At 39.2% G+C, this 22,936-nt stretch overlaps 1 protein-coding gene across 16 annotated transcripts in view; it reads left to right on the plus strand.

Moving 5' to 3' along the window:
• CADPS (calcium dependent secretion activator) overlaps positions 1-22,126 on the plus strand; it is a 550,474-nt gene extending 528,348 nt beyond the window's left edge. For all 16 annotated transcript variants that reach the window (XM_074284209.1, XM_074284210.1, XM_074284212.1 and 13 more), the window contains 2 exons: positions 17,395-17,499; positions 20,904-22,126. In XM_074284209.1, coding sequence (XP_074140310.1) covers positions 17,395-17,499; positions 20,904-21,083 — 285 coding nt within the window. In that variant the 3' untranslated portion in view covers positions 21,084-22,126. The remainder of the gene's footprint in view (positions 1-17,394; positions 17,500-20,903) is intronic.
• Positions 22,127-22,936: the final 810 nt, after the last annotated feature.

Below are 22,936 nucleotides of genomic sequence, written 5' to 3' on the forward strand. Positions count from 1 at the left end.
TTTATAGCTTGGTATTTGTCACAAGTTTGGCATCAAATAATCAATTGTTTAGAGGCCAAAGTTTAAATAATTCACCTGAGGTCTTTTCTCTCTTAGGTGGAATAATGATTATCTATACTGGATTTGTAGTCAGTATTAACTATGTGATCCCAGGAAAGTGATTTAATCTCTCTCTACCTCAGTTTCTACTTCTATAAAATAGGAATAACAATAGCATCAACCTCATAGCATTGTTACAAAGATTAAATGAGATAATCCACACAAAGGAAGCCTTAAAGCTCATTATATAAAAAGTTGTCTATTATTATTACTCTCTTAGGGAATGAGAAAGCCTTTCTCCAAATCCCTGATATAGTTAATGGAAAGTAGGCTTCAGAAATTATCCTTGTTCCTAATGATCATCTTGTTGATACTAATGCTCTATCTATCCAAGGAAGAACAAGGACCTGGCATGAGGACCAGCATGACCCAGTTCTGAGGGACTTGAGTTACATTTGATTCCTTACTAATATCCTTTAGAAAAAGAAATTTTCAGTAATGAGGGTCCAGTTCTACAATAGTCAGAAATGGAACTATTCTCTTGATCTTGAGACCATGGCTGATGAATCTGTCATGGAGAAAGATATCAGTCAAGATTTAGTTATTTAAGTCTTTATATTATGTTATTTTATTATTTGTATATATATATATAGTATATATATATATAAATATTATATATTTGTCATATATTTGTGTGTTTGCATATATATGTGGGTGTGAATGTGCATGTGTGTATTTTGCTTTGCTTTATAATGTGGCTATAATGCGTTTGATGTGTTGCTCATGTGTTATTATTATAGTGACTCATTTTCTATTGGTCATTTGGTTCTTGATCATTAATTGGTTTCTCATTTAAGTGCTTGGAAACCCAGCATCCCAGGGGTCATATTGTTTACCACAGTCACAGATCTGGACTGGATGCCCGAATTTGATTTTGTTTTCAATCTAAGAAGGCTTTGGAATAATAAGAAAGAGTCCCTGAACTTATATAAGGAAAGTAAATCTTTTTCACTAGACCCTGATGTTGGTTAAAAAAAAATGTGGTGGGATTCCAGAGTCAGTAGGACCCAACTGTTCTTACAATGGGCAAAATCAGGGAATTTACAGTACATTTGTTGTTGGATTATTTGGGGTTTTTAAGTGTGCTTCCTTTGACATGGCAGGATTCATGAAGGATCTAACACTGACATGCATTTTAGTCCCAATTCTACCATTAATTAGTGTGATTGGGCAGACTCTTCACTTTTTTATGAATCTCAGTATCATCATCTGTGAATGAGAAGGTTGGGCTAGAGTCAGGGTCCCCCTGAGCTGGAAATCCCCCAATTCTGGAGATGTGAATCTCTGTGAATCACTAACCACTGAAATCCAACCCAGCTCAAAACCTTGGGATTCCTGTGGTTAGATTTCCCCCTGAGGTCCCTTCAATAACTAAGCTTTCATTATTTTATGAAGAACGCCACCAACTAAACCAAATGTGGGCTTATTACATGTCAAAGAAGTTCCTTTTTTTCATATATATATATATATATATATATATTTATATATATATATATATATATATTTATATTTATATTTATATATATATATATATGTATGTATTTTTTCTCCTATGTATATACATATAGAACAAAGAGCTGGATCTGGTACCAGAAGACCCAGCACCTGTCATTTCTTCTCTAGGTGATCTTGGACAAGGGCCCTCATTTCCCTCAGCCTCAGTTTCCTTATCTGTAAGATCACTAGGTAAGATCCCTAAATTAGTGACATACACTCTATGAATTGTCATATGGACTGAGGACAAATTATTATTTGTTTATTTTTTTGCCCTCAGTTCCCAATACTTCGTGAGTTGCATATTGTATGTGCTTAATAGATTAATTGAGTTCATATAGGTGATCAGTTCATCATAAAACAAGCATTATGATAGTCCGCTGAGGCTACAGAGAAAAAGTAAACAGTCTTTAAGGAGCATACATTGTAAGGGGAGAGACAACAAACATGTATGCATAAGCACATACATATATATATAAAACATACGCATCTATCCATTTACACATACAATATACATGCATTGCTGCATATTATAATTATCTACAATATAAATTTATACACTCCCTGATATCGGAGAACTCTAAATCTAAAGCTGAAAGAGACCTCAAGGATAATTTAATCCAACCCCTTTGTTTTATACATGAAGATATTGAGGCCCACAGAGGTTAAATACTTTGTTCGGCTACTAAGTGTCCAGGGTAGGATTTGAACTGACTCCAGAGCCAGCACTTCCTAAAAGAAATGGGAAAATGAGAAAGTTAGCATTGAGTCACTGCCATTTAGAATTCCACTTTAATGTTAGCATCCCATCCCCGTTCCGTTATGTACATTGATAAGAGTGAATAGAAAATAGTCTCTAGTTTTCTTCTTGCCTAACTTTAGTGGAGAAAGTCCGGGGGATCAGAGAAAGAAGACCTGGATCTTGGAGCAGTGGGAGGACTCCTGGTCTCCTATGAACTCATGGCATTGTCCTGGGTTTCCATAATGTCATTGGAGGGAGTCCTCCGATCCAGGAGCTTTGGAGCACCCTCGATTGGAAAGGTTAATCTGAAGGCCTGGGCTCACCATTTCCCAATAAATTCAGGTTCCAAGACACCCCTCCCTCCCCCCCCCAAATAAAGAAGAGCCCACCCTTATTCTGGTTCTCCTGAAAACTCCATGGCACCATTTTAAATAGATGCGAACAGCCTGGATTGGTCCAAGTAGGCAAGCAAGCGCTGAAATAAGAGGTCACGGGTGTGAGTTACTATGGTAATTGAGTAGTATCACCAATAGTTTGGCTCTCATGAGCATTAAAGAACATAATAATAGACAAACAACGGTGGCTGGAGGAAGCAGGTAGGATTGCTATGTTCTTTTGTCAGAAGTATATAATGTCTTGTAGTCAGTTTTAAAGACTTCTCAACCCCCAAATCTACCCAGCAGTCACCTGCTGAGTAATTTTGTATGCTTAATCTCTTGCCTTTAACTACAAGCTTTCTGCTAATTTGAGGCAAATGGGTATTTGGGGACCTTAAATAGGGAAGTAAGGAAGCTCTGACCTAGAAAACCCCATTCTGAAGGGCCCAGAGAGGGACGAAAAAAATATATTCTTTCAACGATTTTGTAAGGCTCTTTGGAGTGATAGAGGGAAAAGAGCTTTGACTAGACTAGGTGGCAGCCTCCAAAAGGGGGTTCAAGGGGGGGTGTGGAAAGAGAGAAAGAAAGAAAGAAAAAGAGGGGGAAAAAAACTTGCCGCACATCCATCCCCACTCCTCCCAACTTCCCCCATAAAACTTGTCACTTTGCATTGCCATCAGCTACCACAACAATAATCATCCCATGCCTATTGCTAATTGCGAGCACAGCTGAAGCTCAGTGGGGTTCCTTTGCACAGTCTCAGGCCTTTATACCAGGCTCAATCTGTTGTATGGCTCTTGTTCACACACAAAAAAAACTACCAGCAAAGGCAGAAAGAGGCAGAGTCACAGGTTCCTTGTAATCCCCCTGCTTCCCCGCTGACAGCCCAGCCCCAGAAGCATTCCTGGTTTTGTCCTCCTCTTCAGAGAAGCCCGAGTGACCTGGAGTCCCTGGTCGGGGACCTGCTTTTGAATGGGGACGGAATACTCCTTCAGGTGCCTAGAGAGGCAGGGCTGCATCTGGCTTCTGAGATTCTGTGTGCAGCACCCCTGGGGCGAGCTGTAGCTTCCTGTAACATGCAAAATATGAGTGTGAACTCCAGGTTCATGGCAAGGAACAGGAGGTCAGGCCTCCATTCAGTTCTAACGAACGGAGCCCGGAGTTTGCAGATGTTCTTGGGGATGTGTAATAACACCACCTCCCCGAGAGCAGAGGAACCCAGAGCGGGCTTGGGAAAAAAAAAAGTGCCACAATCAGTGCGTTACTTGCAGATTTATTCATATCAATTTTTGCAATTTATATATTCAGAGACAAGATTGCTATTTCGGCGACTTTATGTTGGATGGCGTGCGTTTTGCGTGCTTTCGGTGAAGGCTAGGGGAGAAAGGGAAGAAAAAGAAAGCAAATTAAGCTTGTTCCTCTGGCAGACTTTGGGGGGGTTGTCAAGGCGACAGAGCCGTCGGGGTCAGAGGTAGTGCCCCCCAGTCCCAATTTCTCCTCCTTCCATCTCCGAACAAGACCTAAAGATGAGGAAGCTCTAGTGCCTTTGGTCCATCCTTGATGGCTCAGAGTTGGGAGGATGAGGATGGAGAAGGAAAGATTAGCAAGGAGGAGAACAATAATTATAATGTTCTGACTATGTGCCAGGCGCTGCAGAGAGAGGTAAGCGGGTCCGCTAGAGAGGGAAGGTGGGCCGCCATGTGTAGGAACTCGGGCCCTCACTTCCCCAGGCTGAAGATCTGCCAAAGGAAAGGGGACCCAGTCCTACAACCCTGCAGGAGCTCTCCTTCTGCCTTGCCCTCCTGAAAGGGGACAAGGAAATGAAACTCAAGTGAAAGCCCTTGTGTGCCAGGCATTTGCCTCCAAATCAAATTCGTCCTGATGGATTTTCACTAGAGGAAGACCTTGCTGGAACTAATGCGGAGATTAATCCCCCCTTAGCTTGGGGAATAAGGGCTCCTCAGTGGGCCCGCGTTAATTGCCAAGCCTTGGTGCTCAGATCATTTTAATGCATTTAAGAAATACATGATTTTTATGAGGAGAACTGTTCCATGCAGGAGTCGCTACTCTGGGAAGGGCAAAAGCTGTGCTGCCTTGTATTATTAGACTAATTCCCTTTAATTGTTTCCTACAATAAGGACTGCCTGAGTGTACATTCCAAACCTTAATAAGTCTGTGGTAGTGTGAGCAACATTGGGGAAAGGGAAACCGCTGTCTTTTTCGAAAAGCAGACTTTCATGGCAAGAAAGAGGCTGAACAGGCAGAAGGGGGGGATTTCTGCAGCTTAACGAGTTTCACTGCATTACATTTGGCCTTGGAGAGTAAAGGGACTTCATTAAAAAACATTCTAGGTGATGTGTCATGAAATACTAAAAAATTCTCACTCTTTCTCTGTCTCTCTATCTCTGTCTTTATCTATCTCTCTCACTGTCTGTATTTATCTATCTATCTCCTTTCTCTTCCATCCTCTCTAATTTTTTTGATTGAATTTCTTCATTCTCTAGAATAATTACATTCTTAATGAAAAGTTCCTATTCTTAATCCCTGGATTTCACTGAATTCGGGTACAGAGATATAGATACATTTTTACTGTGGGGAAAGAAGGAAGGAAGGAAGGAAGGAAGGAAGGAAGGAAGGAAGGAAGGAAGGAAGGAAGAAAGAAAGAAAGAAAGAAAGAAAGAAAGAAAGAAAGAAAGAAAGAAAGAAAGAAAGAAAGAAAGAAAGAAAGAAAGAAAGAAAGAAAGAAAGAAAGAAAGAAAGAAAGAAAGAAAGAAAGAAAGAAAAGAGAAGAAAGAAAGAAAGAAAGAAAGGAAGGAAGGAAGGAAGGAAGGAAGGAAGGAAGGAAGGAAGGAAGAAGGAAGGAAGGAAAGGAAAGAAGAAAGAAAGAAAGAAAGAAAGAAAGAAAGAAAGAAAGAAAGAAAGAAAGAAAGAAAGATAAGAAAGAAAAGAAAGAAAGAAAGAAAGAAAGAAGAAGGAAGGAAGGAAGGAAGGAAGGAAGGAAGGAAGGAAAGGAAGGAAGGAGAAGAAAGAAAGAAAGAAAGAAAGAAAGAAAGAAGAGAAAGAAAGAAAGAAAGAGAAGAAAGAAAGAAAGAAAGAAAGAAAGAAAGAAAGAAGAAAGAAAGAAAGGAAGGAAGGAAGGAAGGAAGGAAGGGAAGGAAGGAAGGCAAGAAAAAGAAAGAAAGAAAGAAAAGAAAGAAAGAAAGAAAGAAAGAAAGAAAGAAAGAAAGAAAGAAAGAGAGGAAGGAAGAAAGAGAGGAAGGAAGAGAGAGAAAGAGAGGAAGGAAGAGAGGAAGGAAGAAAGAGAGAAAGAGAGAGAAAGGAAGGAAGGAAGAAAGAGAAAGGAAGGAAGGAAGGGAGGGAAGGACAGAGGAAGACAAAGAGAGAGAGAAAAGGAGAAAAAAAGGAAAGAAAAGGAGAAGGAGAAGAGAGAGGAAAGACGATAAGAGATGAGGGAGGAGAGAAAGTGGATATGCCATTATTATCAGTTTTGTTCTTTGTTCTTTTCATAGCCAAAGTCCAAACTGGAGGTTGTGACTTAATTCTTGTGTAGATTAACTCCCCAAAAATCTTACATTAAAAAACCTCATCCAAGGACTACTCGAGACTGACAGTCTTCATTTATGTCTTTCTTTGAGAACTGATGATTGTGTTTTTCCTCCTTTCACAGCAAGTTACTACAGCAGAAAGAAATGTTGTGGGGTCACCCTGTACCTCTGCCCCCTCAAAGATAGTTTGTCACTGTTGCTGTTCAGTCATTTGAGTCATGTCTAACTCTTGGTGACACCATTTGGGGTTTGGTTTTTTGACAGAAATACTGGCATGGTTGGCCATTCCAGTTCTTAGGACAGATGAGGAAACGGAGATAAACAGAGAAGTGACTTTCCCAGGAATTTGGCCAGATTTTAACTCAGGCCCAGTGTTCTTTCCACTGCTCCACATGGAGAAACATCATTTCTACCTAGAGGGAAATCTGTGAAATTGGGATGAAGCCCTGGGTTCAAATTCTGCTGACCATGGACTATGCACGGTCAATCTTATACAAGGATTGGGTCACTAGGTCTAAGTTAGCTTTTGAGTCTGCAAAGAACAAAGAAATAGACCTGACAACATCAACACATTCTGTATTGATAACTTCTCTGTCTCTGTCTCTGTCTCTCTGTATTTCTGTGTTTCTCTGTTTCTATCTCTCTCCACTTTTCCTCCCTCCCTCTCTTTCTCTCTCTCTTTCTCACTGTGTGTGTATCTCTCTTCCTCTGTCTGTCTGTCTTTCTGTGTATCTCTGACTTTTTCTTTCTCTCTCTCTGTTTCTCTTTCTTTCTCTGTCTTCATCTTTGTCTTTTATCTCTGTATCTTTTCATCCTCCTCCCCATCCCCCAGACAAGTGACTTAGCTCCTCTGTATCTCAAACACTGAGAAGCTTGTTTCTCTTGGGCTTATCTCCAGGCCAGTGGTGGAGCTGCCCTGGGGCCTTGACCATAGCCTTGCACTTCCTAGAAGGGAAGTCTTCTTCAAGATAGTGAAGTAGCATTATGGACTGAGCAGTTTCCCCATTAGTCAAAATGAGGATAATAGTAGCATCTTTCTCCCAGGATTGTTGTGGGTATCAAATAGGATGATATTTGTAAAATGCTTTGCAAATGAAATAGTGCTAGCTAACTAGTTAAGTCTTCCCACCCTCCACCCCCCCACTGGGGTTAAGTGACTTGCCCAGGGTCACACAGCTAGGAAGTGTTAATTGTCTGAGATCAGATTTGAACTTGGGTCCTCCTGAATTCAGGGCTGGTGCTCTATCCACTGCACCACCCAGCTGCCCCCTAGTTAAGTCTGGAAATAAACACCTCCTGCTGGATTCTGAAGGGTCCTTTGGGACCCCTCAATGACAGACAGGCCTGACTTAAAGTTACAAAGCCAAGTTGTCTTATGTTTCTTCTGGTAAAAGAAGGGTCCTATCATGAATTTGCAATTCAAATCATCAACATTTCCTGATTATTGGACTCTTTTTCACATGTCAGGATTTGGGGAAATTGGTAGATGGTCCTAAATTTCCCTGGAGTGAATAGCTACTTGTTTGAAATAAAGGTACAGTAGCACAGTCTTTGGACCTTTCCTGAGAGAGAAATAATATTTCCTAGAAATGCTTTGACATTTAAGAGAGATAAGAATCCTCTAAAAAGAAGTAAGTCAAAATTTTCCAAGTAAGCAGCCACTTGAAATATATTTCTTCCCCTCTCATTAATGTGCCTTCTCTATTTCCAGGAGGTTTTTTTCTTCTTTACAATAAGGACTGCCAGATGAAAGGGAGCTTAACAATTGAAACTCACAGTTTGGGAGGGCTGCAGCTACTGTGGCCGGCTCCTTAGTCAGATAATAGAGCAGGGCCTCTTAACCTGGGGGTTCCATGGATAGATTTCAGGGGCTCTGGGAACTTGGGGGGGGGGAATTGTCTCTTTATTTTTATTAAGCTCTAATTGAAAATCAGCATTTCCTTTGATTATTTAAAAAAAAAACCTTCCAAGAAGGGATACCTAGGTTTCACCCCCTCCAGTGGGATCCATGAAAAACAAAAAGTTAAGAGGTAATCCAAAGTCAAACTTATCCCTTAGCATTCTATTTGGCCAAATTAAAGACTTTTTGAGAGGGCCAGATTTAGGTTATTTAAGGGTGTGCCCACCCGTAACTGCAGAAGCCAAAAATGAAAGAAAAAAAAGTTTACCCTGACTAGAGATCTCAAAGCTCATCTCATCTGATTCTCTGGCTGGGGACAAAAAGGGAGATTTCGAGATTTGGGGTCTCAGGTAGAGACTCCCAGAAGAACTAGTGCTTCCACTTATGCCTGGGATATAATCATTCCTCAGAACAGCTCTAGTAATGGCAAGCATTCTGAAAGATTGGGGCCCTTGGCAAAGGGAAGCCCCTTCTGCCACTGTCTCCATTTGTAAAAGCAAAACAAAGACTAGTCGTCTTCAGAGGGTGGATTTTATTCCCTAAAGAATCCCATCCACAATCCAGAGGCCTGTGTAAGCTGCCCCATTGGGAGACCTTGGCCTTTTGCCTGGAGGGCGGCAGTGAAGTTACACATGAAGCCCTGTTTCCCCTCTGAAAGAGAGAAACAGGACTCAGGACTTGTGGTCAGGAAGACTATGCCCCAGATAGTTTTGATTATTGTTATTTGACCAAGTCCCTCACAGTTTCTATTCAAGAAGAACTCACATTCATGGCTTAGATTTAAGGAAGCTAAGACTGCTTTCAAAGCTGCAAAGACAAGCCTGGTGTACTTTCTCTCTGGATTAAGGCTTTCACATGCTCTTAAGTTACTCGAGTTATAAGAAAGAAATATATCTCTTGAAAGTCCAAAAAAATAAAAGATTTCATTATAGTATTCCACTATAGCAATTCAAGCAGGCTTAGAAGAGCCAGGAGAGAAGGAGGGGTTGAATAAATAACCATTTTTGGTCATTGAAAAGTAAAACCAAGGGCCTGGTCAGGCAGCTGTAGTTACAGTGTTATTATGATTATTGTCTTTCTCCTTTCTTCACGCCAGCAGTGTTTCACTGTCTTATTCCACAACTTAAGCTCTAAAAGGAATTTCTCCCTGGTTGGCCCTCAAAGCTTATCAAGCTAGAGAGCCAGAACCACTATTGCTGTCTTTTTGTACACAGGAAGACTCTCTCACAATCTTTACCTACAGAACTCTCTTTGGATGTCTTCCTCTAAGCTCTTTGGCTAAAACATTCAACTCTGCAAAATTCTCTATGTTGCTATTTTTTTAAGTTATCCTTAAAATGGATTGAATTCAATTAAATTGTCTCTTGGTAGTTATCCTGTCCCCTTTCCTAAAATATGTATAAATAAATGACAGATAGACAGATGGCTAGATAGATAGAAAGATGACTACATGGATGGATGGATGGTTGCAAACATGGATAGATAGATAGATAGAAAAAGCTCAATCTGATTCAGGATTTCCTTTTTGTTTGATTTGAAGAATTAAGGGGAGGAAAAGCAAGTTGAGTTGAGCATGTAGACACAATCTCATGTGTTACCATTTGGGATGCTAAAATAAATTTCAGTTATACGCAGTGAAATATCCCATGGCTGAAGAACAAAATTGAAGTGATCTTGGTTTTCTTGAAATAGAAAGAATCATTACATTTATGTTTTTCAAGTGCTTTCAAAGCACTTTCACATCAAAGTGATGGGCTGGGAAGTATAGACCAGAAGTGTTTGAAAGATTTAAAATCCAAGGCAAAAAGATTTTTCATCTTTAAAATTCTAGAAGATTTTCTGTAAGAATTTTAAATGAATGAAATAACATAGTACTTACCATGTCCTAAATACTTCTAAATGCTAGGAAGAAAAATAGAAGAGCAAGACAATGTCTGCTCTCAAAGAGCTTAAATTAGAGTAAGAGGAAACATAAGGGAATATCCGCTAAGGAGGGATGTCTGCATCTAGAACTAGACTGGAACAACAGGACAATTGATTAACAAGCCCTTTGTTCTCAGTCTCTACCCTCATTAGTTCTAGTAGCTAACTTAGAATCCCTTTGCCACAAATATGTCTTGAACTACTACTTTTCACTACAGTAGAAAGAATCAGAAATAAAAGGACCTGGGTTCAAATTTCAACTCTACCACTTCTTATTTGACCTTGGGCAAATTGTTTAATTTCTCAGTTTCCTTACTTGTAAAATGGCGACTTTGGGCTAAATAGTCCCTCAGATCCCTTTGCCTCTAAACCTATGCTCCTATGAACTCTGGGTATTTATTTCTCCATTTACTTGAACTTAAATGATCCCCAGAGTCCCTTCTAATCTATGATACTATGTGAGATTCTATGATGAAATTTTTTACTCTATTCCATTGTCTTGTTTAGGGCCATGATCATTGTTAGAGTTAAAAACGTGTCCCAATCATCTTTAATTAGTTATAATGGAATTCTTCTCTAGAATCGTCATCCTCATCCTCACCATAGCACTTAAGGTTTTGCAAAGTAGTCTACAGATATTTTCTCATTTAAGCCTCAATATCAATCTTTTGTGGCAGAAGGCGTTATTGTCTCTACTTCCAGTTAAAGAAATTGCAATCCAGAGAAAGAGAGGAACTCACCCATAATGATATAGCTAGGAAGCATCAAAGGTGGGATTCTCAATTCCAATTCAATGCTCTTGATTGTAAAACTAGGAAGGACCTCAGAGTTCCTCTAAACTAAGGCTTCTTAAACTTTTTCCATTCCTGACCCCTTTTTGTCCAAGAAATTTTCACTCAATCTTGGCTATATAGGTGTATACTGTATACAAATCAAACATTTACTGATAACAAATCATCATGTTGTGACTCTCACATTCAGTTATGAAACTGATAAAATATATTAGACTAGGATCTAGTCTAGTCCCCTTGTTGTATAGGAAACTGGGGGCCCCACAAGTTGTGACTTGCCCAAAATCAAACAGTTAACAGAGATATCAGAGACACGATTTTCAAAGTCAGGTCTTCCTGACTCCCAGGCTGTTACTTTTTCCACTTTGTCAAACCAATATCCATATATCAAAAATAATAATGTGCCCTCCCGGGTTGTCACTACACTTCTAATACAGTGAGTCTTATAACATCTGCATGACAAATCATTCAATCATTCAATCACCACTTATTAAGTGCCTATTTTATACAAAGCCCTAATAGTCATAGTGAATCCAAGAGTAATTTTAAAATAAGCTGATAAAGGACTCAAGATATTTAGCCCAAAAACTGTATTGTCTAGATAGAATATGGCTTAATGGTATATGATGACTACCCAGCTGCAGGCAACTTTGCAATTGAACTGATTAAACCAAAGAAAAAGTGATGTGACACTTATTTGGATATGAAACTCAATCTACTCCCAGAGAAAATAGTGTTACCTTCTTTTCCTCAGGAAATTGTACGCTTCTCACCTTGTCTTCGGTGTGGAATCTCCTCAGCTAGGAGGGAGGGAGAGAACAAGATGGCTTCAAGGAGAAATCTGAACCGCTCAGTGCTTGGGTCAAACTCCCAAGGCTTAAAGATAAATCTGTAGCTCTGATTGAATGTAGCAGAGACTTCATTCTCTGACTCTCCATGGCCATTTAAAGATCCAAGTCAATAGTTGTAAAGGGATGTCTCAGAGATGCTCAGTGTTGCACATCCAAACCCTTTCAGTCGTTCTTCATGGCACTCAGGATACAACATCTTTTGAGGGCAGAGGCTTTCTTCTTCTTATGCTATTCTTATTTCTACATTTAAAAGACTAGTGAAGACTTAGTGACAAATACTCCTCAGCTCTACTATTCTCTTTAATAGTAAAGGATACTAGCAGTCAGAACTGTTTCCAGTAGGAAAGCCTATTGTCCAGGAACATGCAAAATTTGACTCTCCAAAACTACTACATTATTTTCTTTCCTATTCTGTTAATAGTTTGTCCTTTATAATTAGGAAGATTTTTGAGGTTTAATACTCATTATTCCTTAGGGACAACTATAGCATAGCCTGATCTGGCATCAGAAAAACCTGAGTTCAAATCTTGTCTGAGATACACACTAGTTGTGTGAGCACGGGCAAATCATTTCACCCCTGTTTGCCTCAGTTTTCTTATCTATGAAATGCAGATAATAATAGCATTCAACTTCCAGGGTTGTTGTGAAGTGTTTACCACAGGGCATATAGTAGGTGCTTTGTAAGTGTTCATTCGCTTTTTATTTCTTATTTCTCTTTTTTTTTTTTTTTGCAGTCCTTGTGGTGCTTATTGAGTAATTCATTGTTTCATCAGAGTAGGGAAATTTCTGGGATGTGAAAATCCTTCCACCAATTCAAATCAGGACCTCTTTGTCCTGTCTGGAGTTCTAGACAGGAATGCCTGGAACATCCAGAGGGTAAGTGAAGGGCACATCCAGTATGCATCAGAGAAAAGCTCAGAGCATCCTAGCTCTTAAACCTCAAAGTTCTTGCATAAAGTTTCCCAGCTTGGAAGTAGAACTTGAACTCAGATCTCTCTGCCTCCAAATCTGGGTCTCTATCTATTCCATGATACTTTCACTCTTTCTCACTATCAAATACTTATAATAAGCTGTTAACTCATCCTTCTAAGGCTTGTGAATTTAGAGAAAGTTGTGTCTATGAAATTAAAGGTTTCAGTTAAACTTAAATGTCCTGTGAGGTACAGAAAGACCTCACTCAGCATCATAAGGCCTCAGCTATATTGGGGGACCACAAGAAAGTCACATCTTATACACACTGCAAGCCTCAGTCTTCATCCATAAAATGAGGGGAGGGGAAGAAATCATGCCTGAATTAAAGCACCTGCAAACTTTAAGGTATTCTTTAAGTATTAATATAATAATTATTGTTATTATTCAAATTCTATTCTTATAATTTTTATGATTACTATTATTATCCAGAGGAGGCACTTAGATGTCTCAGCATATAGAGTACTAGGTCTGAAGTCAGGAATATCTGAGTTCAAATCTAGCTTCAGACATTTACTAGCTGCCTGACCAAGCCACTCACTTAAAATTGCTTGCCTTAAGCTACTAAAGAAGGAAATGGTGGACCACTCTAACATTTTAGCCAAGAAAATCTTATGGACAATTATGTCCGTGGGCTCACTAAGTATTAGATGGACTGGGTGATGATTACTATCTACATTATTATTTTTTTGTCTTGAGACCATTGGGAACATCAAATATAGAAATATTAATGAAAGTAATAGTAAAGTGTTAATCTAAACCATAAGAATTACCTGCATTTTTATGGTGCTTTAACATTTGCAAAGCACTTTATTTGAGTTAATTCACTTGATCTTCACAACAACGCTGTGAGGTAGGTGCTGTAACTATCCCCATTTCACAGAAGTGGAGGCAGTGAGTGGACTAAAATCACATACTTAAGTAAGTATGTGAGGCAGGATTTGAGTTCAGGTCTTCCTGTCTTTAGCTTCAACATTATTCACTTGACTATTTTGCTGTCCTAAAAATAGTGACTATTATGTCATTGTTATTGTAGTATTCCAACCCAGCAGGCATTTATTAATATTAAAAGGACCAGTTTTTATCAACTAACAAAATTAGGATTGTGATCAGGGTTAATATTTTAATTTTACCTGGAAATAAAAATATTCACCCTACTCTCTATCTTCACAATCTGCTGCAGGGACTCTTTTGTATAACCTTTAATTGTATCCCCAACTCTAAACCCTTTGTACTTAGCACTATAGGCTCAGTACTGACTGTTGGCCGACTTAGTGACTGATTATTGGATTTTTAAAAATGCACTGAGCCAACTGACTCCATTTACTAGTTTGAGATAGTCTTAAATTCTGTTCTTTAAACACCATCTATCTACAAAGCCCTGTGGTAGATACGAGGGATACAAAGGCAGAATGACAGTAGTAACAAAAACAGTTCCTAACTTCAAAAAGCTTACATTCTACCATAAGCTCCTCCAAAAGGCAGAGCTGGAAAAATACAAAAATAAAGGAGAAAGCATCAGATATTTTTATTAAGTTCCCCTTGTGAAAAGTCATAAGGCATCTGCTCCATGAGGATCTCTGAAATCAAAGCAACAGCAAACTAAACAAGGAAGAATTTATACTCCCAAAGGGTTAAAAACTATTTGATGAACAAAAGTTGTAACACATAATCCAAGGTCAGGATGAGAAAGCAGCATCTCTCATCTCCTAGAATCCCAAACTACTGGGATGTAATCACCGAATCCATAAGTCAATGTTTTAATTGTATGGCATCCCAAAGTACCTTCTGGGTTATATTTTTAGCTTAAGGGATATCTAGGTCTGGAAGAGATCTCTTTGGATGGGAATTTGGGACCTCTTTGGATGGGAACTTGGAATCTCTTTGGATGGGAACATGGAATTTCTTTGAATGGGAATTTGGGATTTCTTTGGATAGGAATTTGAGCCCTCTTTGGATGGGAACTTGGAATCTCTTTGGATGGGAACATGGAATTTCTTTGGATAAGAACTTGGAATGTCTTTGAATGGGAATTTGGGATTTCTTTGGATAGGAATTTGAGCCCTCTTTGGATGGGAACTTGGGACCTCTTTGGATGGGAACTTGAGATTTCTTTGGATAGGAATTTGGGACTTCTTTGGATGGGAAGTTGGGGCCTCCTCAAAGAGAAGGCAGGGCAGGTACAAAAAGGAATGGACATCCTCTAGATGACGGCACCTGGAAGGGAGGTGGGGGGTGACGGGTAAACACTCTTGTGCACTGAGCCCTAAACGTCCAAGTGGCCACTTGGGTGGCAGATTACCACCATGTCGATAGTAGGATGCATTTTTTTTTCTTTACTCTCCAAACTCCATGTGGAAGAGAAATGAAACAGAATGAGCACGGCTTACACAAAATGGGAGGGGGGGACTTTGCAGATTTTTTTTTTTGGTGGCATGTCTCTCCGTGAAGAGAAAAGACATTCACACCAGGCTTCTTGGCTGAGGTGCATGGCTTGTCTATTCTCCCAGCCAAAGCAAAATGCCACTGTCTAGAAGCCAGCGAGCCGCATGCCTCCTTCGCTTCCCTCGGAGGCGTGCCACACGCCTCGGGATGCAACACCCCTGGGAAGGAGAAGGGTGCCCGTGGGGGAGACACGGCCAAGCTTCCGGGCCGGCCAACGGGCTCTCGGACCTGGCGTGGCAGGGCGTCAGATCCCGAGGCCCTCGGTGGGTAACGCCGTGCTCTCCAGAACATCCCTCTCCAGATTGGGAAATTTACGCAAACTTGGACTGCTCAACTATGTCTGCTTGTGCATCCAGAATCCCATTCGTAGGCCCATTCAGAGAGGATCTGAGGGACGTCAGACTTGCCAGGCGAGACCAGTGGGGGTGGAATTGGAGGTCACATCCTCCTCGGGGCAATTTCGGCCTCCCAACCCAAACACCCCAGGCACTGTGAAGGAAAGATGTCCCTTAGCTTTAGACTTCCAAGGCGACTGACTTTCTTATCCAAGAATCCTAGAATCCGATGGGGACTAGACTCCAGCAAACTCCCCTTTCTGTCTTTCCGAGTGGTAAGAAACCCAGCCATTTTAGAATGGATTCTCCCCCGGGTTAGATCCAAAGCAAAAGCAGAGAACCCAGTGATCCCTGCTGCTGAAGGGCAAAGTGCCCCCCGGAAATTTTGAATGTCAACTTCATAATCTTTAAAAGAGCAGGATTTGGCTGTCAGGACACACGGCTGCCTCGAGCATAGTAGTATGAGTTCTTTTCTGTGCTGAGTTCCGAGGGAACCGGCAATTGGCTGGGACAAGAAGGAGCCAAAAAGGGAAAAAAAAAAAATGATAGATTTCAAATATGACTTGGGGGGTGAAAATGTTTAAAAAAAAAAAAAAAAAACACGCTGACAGAGACAAGCCTCGTTTCTTGCAAGGTGAAACTGCCAAATTTCACCTTGTAAGAAAAATTCAAGATTAATTTTTTTTTAAATTAAGTCTGAAATAAGGATTGGGAAAACTGTGAGCGTTAGGCATAAACTGATTTTGGATGATCTTTAGGTGAGAAAGGGTGGAGTTATCATAAGAAACATGTTTTTATTTATGCTTTTTGAATCCCCACTGGTGTGTGATGTGTGTGTGTGCGTGAGAATGCATGGTACAAATTCCCTGCCCATTCTTTCTGCATCTCTTCCACATACAGCCGCAGAGATGCACCCTAACATTCTTTGTCCGCGACGCCTTCCATTTTTATTTGTAAATTTCGGTGGCGAATACACATTTTGTAAATTACAGTACAACGCAATGAAACCTGGTGAAGTAGAAAAGATGAAGGCTTTTTTTTTTTACCCTGACACTTTATAACACTGTTCATATGTCTCCGAGTGAGATTTATGAATATATGAGCAGTAGTACAAAATTATACCGCGCCAGAGACTTCCTTCTCTGCAGGGGTGGCAGTCTGCAGTGACATAGCTTCAAGCATTTTTCACAGGCAAGAAGCAAAATTTAACCCCCTTAAGGGGGAAGTATGATTTCAACAGCTTGAAATGAGCTCATTTGTATTTGCTTTTTTCATCTTTCATAATTTTTTGTGTTAAGATTAAAACAGATTGCACAGTCCAGGCAAGGTCACATAAGCTGCTGCATGCGTGCGTTTGGGTCCTAAAGATAAACCACATTTATTGTATTAGCGCCTGGAAGCCCCCAACACACTAAGACATCTTACCTAATCCAGGCTGCTCCAGGCCCTCCCAGGCTGATTCCACTCATGAGGTTTGAAGTTTCCTTAAGGTAAGTGGTAAGTGACTGTGTTTAGTTCTATCACAGTTAAGTCATTGCCTGCATTTGGGAACCAGGACAAATGGCATTAGCAATGGTGTGCATTATCCATAACAGAAAAATAATAATAATTTTAAAAAGTCACTTTAAAGCCCCACTAAGGGTGAATCAAGAGAATGATGCTCTTGTCCACACTGTGAAGTTAAAGTGGTCATGGATAGAGAAGTTTATGTTTCACGTTGGCACATTAGTACATAAAATTGGGGCTTTTTTTTTTTTTTTTACAAGAGGAAGGGATTTGATGATTTTTGTTAAATGTACATCTGCCACGCTCTCTCAAAATGAAAATCTCCACTGACCACTTTAATCACTGAATTTTGTAATTTCGTGAACCTAAACCTCTTTATGACTTGCTTGCTGGAGAACTTTTGTCTCTTTTTTCCAGCAATGGTACAACAGTTCCATGAACGTGATTTGCACCTGGTTGACAGATCGGATGGATTTGCAGCTTCATATTTATCAACTGAAAACACTTATTAGGATGGTAAAGGTAAAAGATTAAACTGAAAAAGAAAAAAAAAAAAGCAATATGCTTTTTTTTTTGCACTAGCTAATGCTCACGTGTTTCATCAGATATCTGCAGCTTTTTTTTTTCCCCAAAAGAGTAGTCTTTGGAGAAAAGAAAAGAAAGAAAAGAACAAAATATGTGAGGTAATCCTAAAATTAATCATCCTAATAATAATGATACAAGAAAATCCTTTTTAAAAAATTTTATCTGAGTGGTGGATTCATTTTATTTGAAAGAAAAAAAAAAAGATGAAATTCAAGTTCTGATCTTTGCAATGATTGGACAAAGACCCTGTGGATTTATCAGGCAAGAGTTCGACAAAGACTAAGGTCTGCTGACAATTTCAAAAAAAAAAAAAAAAAAAAAGGAAGGGTGATTGTACCCACATATGAATCCTACTGATTAACCAATCCCACTTACAGTTTAATTAAATAAAATCTTCCACCCTTGATTTCATGAAAATATTGCCGGGCAGCTATTTTTAAATATGTGCTTGTGATCACTACGAGAATGTAAATCAAGGGTGCCCTGATAGTTAATTGAAGGAGTTTCTTTTACAATGGGTGTATACAATCAACTCTAAGGGATCACAAAGGTGAGATCACATACCCTCAAAGTAGCTTTTTTTTTCCTGTTCATATGTGTGTGCTCCTTGGACTAATGATAATTATTTCAGTGTGAAATCACAGTGGTTTACATGAAATAATAAGCTCGCAGAAGGGGGTAAATACATTTTTGATCATTTCAGTTTCCATTTGAGGATTTGCAGTGTCGTGTTTTAAAAACATTCAGAGGCAACAATTTTTTAAAAGCCAGCTCAAAAAATGAATAAATCCAAATATACCATTTAAAAAATATTTTGAGAGTAAAATCTAATTGAATTCCTAATTTTAAAAGGATAAAGATATATTTCTATTTTTCTTTTGGGATGGGTTTGTTTTGTTTTATTTTTCCCCTCAGGAGAACATTTTAAGAGTCTCTTTAACCCTAGTAAAAACTTAAAACAGTTTATTTTGAGATCATTAAAGAATATTATTAATATCTAGTTTAATTTGCTCTCAAAAAGACTTGTCTTTATAAATATTCTAAATTCCAAAATGAAATCCTACAAAGAGGTGCGTGACAGCTGTGAAAAGAAATAACGCAGCTCAACATATTGATCCAGTCTAATTTTCAAATTTGTGACTGCTGCTAAGTGGGGTGGGGAGGGGATAGCAGTATCTATTGGCCATTTTCCCTTGTCTGGCTGCTGGTTATAAATAACCTAATGTGGCACCTTTCTGTCTTATCCTAATTTTGTGAGCATTAAAAGAAAAGCTGCTTTTCATTAAGTGTATCTATATGTATGTCTGCTCATGGATAAGTACATGCACACCCACACAAGCTGCTCTATTGCTGCATTTTCCAGAGTTGATTTATCAGAAACCTTGAAACTTTCAAAGTTTTCTATAGTGAGCATAGCATGAGCCACAGATCTGGAGACAAAAATGTCCTCGGAGACCACCACATCCAAGCTCCTCACATTGCTGATGAGGAGACTCGGTACAAGGAACTTTGGTGACCAAATTCTAAGAGCATGTTCAAGATCCTAATTCTACTAGATTTGATGAAGTCCAGTATGAAACCTCATACCCTCTTCTCAGTGAATTGTCCCTCCCTGGAGGGATGTCCCCATATCAATGGAGGGTTCAGGCTTTGGGGGGTAAGGTTTTATGACTTAAAGAATCACAGACCAAAGAAGGAAATGTCATATAATTGTAAACATGGGAGGAATTTTAAGAGCACATCTAATTCAAGAGATCCCTTCTATGCATTGCCCACGGAATAAATTCACTATAGCAAGCTCCCTGGCAAACATCAGCTTGTTCTTCTGTCTTAAAAACAGAGCTGAGTCTTTGCCTAGAGCCTTGAGATTGACCTAGAATAGGGCACTGCCATTCCTTCCCTCCCACCTCAATTTAAAGATCAATGAAATGACATCAAAATAATGAAGAAAATCAAAATGCTGTCCACCTGCCAGCTGTTTGGTTTACATAACCCCTGCCATTAATTTGACCTTTCTTTCCCAAAATGACTGGAGGTTCTGGAATTGTGAATAATTTCAGCAAACTCCCTCCATTCTTCAGGAAGAAGCTTTGAATTGACCATAATTCATAAGAGCCTAGATTTAGAGTTGGAAAAAATCTTATGTCATTCAATCCAACCATCTCACTTCAGTGATAAGACATTGCCATCTATGATGCTAGTCAGTTAATAACATTTTGTATTCACCTACTATGTGGCAGCTGTTACATGAAGATCTGGGGTTCAAAGAAAGGCAAAAGACATTCTCACAGAGTTCACAGTTTAATGGTTAAAGGCAATGGTTATAGAAAAATGTTTTATCAGTAAGATAATAATTTAATGGAAGTAAAAGGTCTTTTAAATTTTTTTCATGAAATCATTATAAGTAAAATTGTTTCCAATAATGTTATAGGATTTTTTAGAGAAACAATTTCTGTGAAGCTTCAAATAACCTGAAACTGAGAGATTCTTTTACAGTAAAATCTCAAGAGATAGAAGGGACCTTGAATCATGTAATTCAATGCTTTTTTCATGACTTGAAGCTCTTCTAGGGCATACCCAATAATTCTTATTACCAAATAATACCAAAATCCATTGTTCTAAAGAAAAGTAGTCAAAATCCCACCATCCCCCACTATCATCAGCCCCCTGAATCCATACAGGAAGTACCAAATAAAATAGATAGAATTAATTCTCAAGTTCTGTAGAAAGAAGATTAAAAATGAGTCATGTTCATACAACATATTGATGAGACATTAGTGCCTCATCCTCGCCATAACTTTCGCTGCCTGCGATCCGTTCCCTATACCAACATACATATGTCTGTCATGTGAACGAGACTGTGCTTGGATTGCTGCAGCTAGGAACAGTTGAAATACCAAAAAGCAGGATGCACCCAAGAAAAAAATCACAAAAGATCACAGGTCCCTCACTTCAGTTTTCTACCCCCCTAAATCTAGCTCTCAGTAGTTAGTGGTGCTCATATAGGAGGAAAAATGAGGTCTGAGTGCAAGAGGATCATGGGAAAGGAGTTATGGGAGGGCATTTCTTTTGGTGGCTTTGAATAAAGGGACATTTCAGAGACTATTACAGCTGATATAAGGTGTCCTGTTATAATTCCTTCTTCCTTATAATGGAATGAATTTTAATTTCTAATTTCTAATTTAATTTCTAATGCACATAGCTCTCACATCATGGCTTTTGAAATAAATAAAATGCATCATGAGCTGCCTGCCAGTTCTCTCACACCACAAAATTTGCTTGCTTTTTTCCCTCTCTCAGAGCTTTGGTCTCCCTTCTCATTTTATCTTTTCCCTCCTTAGAAAACCTATAGGGACTTCCGATTGCAAGGAGTACTGGACTCTACCTTAAACAGCAAAACCTACGACACAATCCGAAACCGACTCACCGTGGAAGAAGCCACGGCGTCAGTGAGCGAGGGCGGGGGTCTTCAGGGGATCACGATGAAGGACAGTGATGAGGAAGACGAAGAAGATGATTAAAACATGCTCCCCGATCTAGAGGCCCCCCAAGACATAGCCTTGTAATCAATGCATGCCCCTAGTCTCTTATTCAGTTATAGCCACATTAGGGGAATTTTCCGTCCACTCTAAATGCCCATGAGAAGTTTGCCAATAGCTGTGTGGTACCGAGATTAGCACCTCCATTTGATTCATTGGTTCCCTGGGTTCCTAACTGTAAATTCAAAGCAATATGGAGCACCATTGTTTAAAAACAGTTCATGGAGGATCCACAGACCAACTGCTCATTATGTTCCTATCATAAGCAGAGTTAAACAATGCTACCTTAGCATCCTGTTTCCACATTGATGGTAAATTGTGGTAAAGAGGAACGGCTCAGGTATTTTTCATTATTTCTCTTTATGTGGATCCCAACTGCATAAATGAAGACATTAATAAAAATGCTTTGTTTTTTATTTTTAAACAAAAAAGAAAAATGAGGCTCCAATAACTGAATTTTTGTGCTCTTCCATTGGCTCCCAGAATTTAAGCTCAACTCTCTTGGGTCCTTGTGAAATCATGTATTTTCATGTAACCATACAGTTAGTCAAAAAAAATGATATATACCAATGGGTCAGCCATTCTAGTGTCCAACACAGGTTAAACCCAATTAAGAGGAGATAGCCTCCAAGCCCAGGCCCAAGCAATCACATACTATTGACCTATGCCCTATCGAGTGTTACATTTTGCTTTTTAAAGTTTCAATAATCATAAATGTAAAAAAGAGATGAAATTTAAATTACAATCCTAGATTATACAATGTGTTTATAATAAGATAATGGATATTTATTTCAGTAGAATGTAACCATAGTTTAAATTATTTTGGTTCACAATGTTTTTTATATGTCATGTACATTCCATTTTGACCAGTCACTGCATGACCTGGGGTCCCCTCCAGAAGCTTTTCCTTTCTATGTAAAGTAGTGGATCTATCTTGCTTTTGGCCTTATACTAAGCCTACAGTTGAAAAGTGTGGCAAACTGTGGCTTCTCAATAAATAACTATTCAGATGTCCTAAGGATAAAGTTTGGAGTCTTTTTCTGGATTTCTTAGCAGGCTGAGGTTGGGCCACTGAAGAAGGGAGGGGATGTTCCCGGGAAAGTGGACTAATTTTAATCATTTAATCCATAAAAAATCATTCAGTCCATAAACAATCCATAAAACATTTACTAGGAACATAAAACAATGACTTTAGAGATGGAGGATCTGGGTTCAAATTTTACCTCCTACAATTACTACCTATATAACTTTGGGCAAAAATTTGGATGATTTGGGCTTCAATTTTCTCATTCATGAAATTAGAGTTCAACTATATGGTCTCCAAGGTCTCTCCTATTCTATGGTCCTTTGAAAATCTATTTATTTATTTGTGATTTCAGTAGTGCAGAGATTTATTGGTGTGAAAACCCCTTCGGTCGACTTGTCTGCTATTTACAGTCTTAGGGATTTGGGACCCTGAGATATGACCTTGAATCCAGGACTTCCTGATTCTGAGTCAATCCTCTATTCAATCCAAGGAGCATTTAATAGGAGTTTAGGAAGTACCAGCACTGATATTTAATTCTAATGGAAGACACATTCAGAGATAAGTTAAAGCAAATTAAATGCAAAGTGAAGACATAAAAATTTGGGAGGGCAAGGAAGCCTTCTTGTAAGAGGTGGCACCTGAGCCAAGTTCGAAGAGATTAGAGAAACTATCCATTGTTTCATGCTATCTCCCAAGCTGTAATAAACAGGCAATTTCACAGGAGATTCAAACACTGAGTTTAGGATTCAAGTACCATTGGGTAGTTCCCTAGTACTAACTGGCACAAGGGTCCCTTTCATGTACAAAC

Source organism: Sminthopsis crassicaudata, chromosome 1, assembly GCF_048593235.1.
Source record: "Sminthopsis crassicaudata isolate SCR6 chromosome 1, ASM4859323v1, whole genome shotgun sequence".
Classification (NCBI taxonomy): domain Eukaryota; kingdom Metazoa; phylum Chordata; class Mammalia; order Dasyuromorphia; family Dasyuridae; genus Sminthopsis; species Sminthopsis crassicaudata.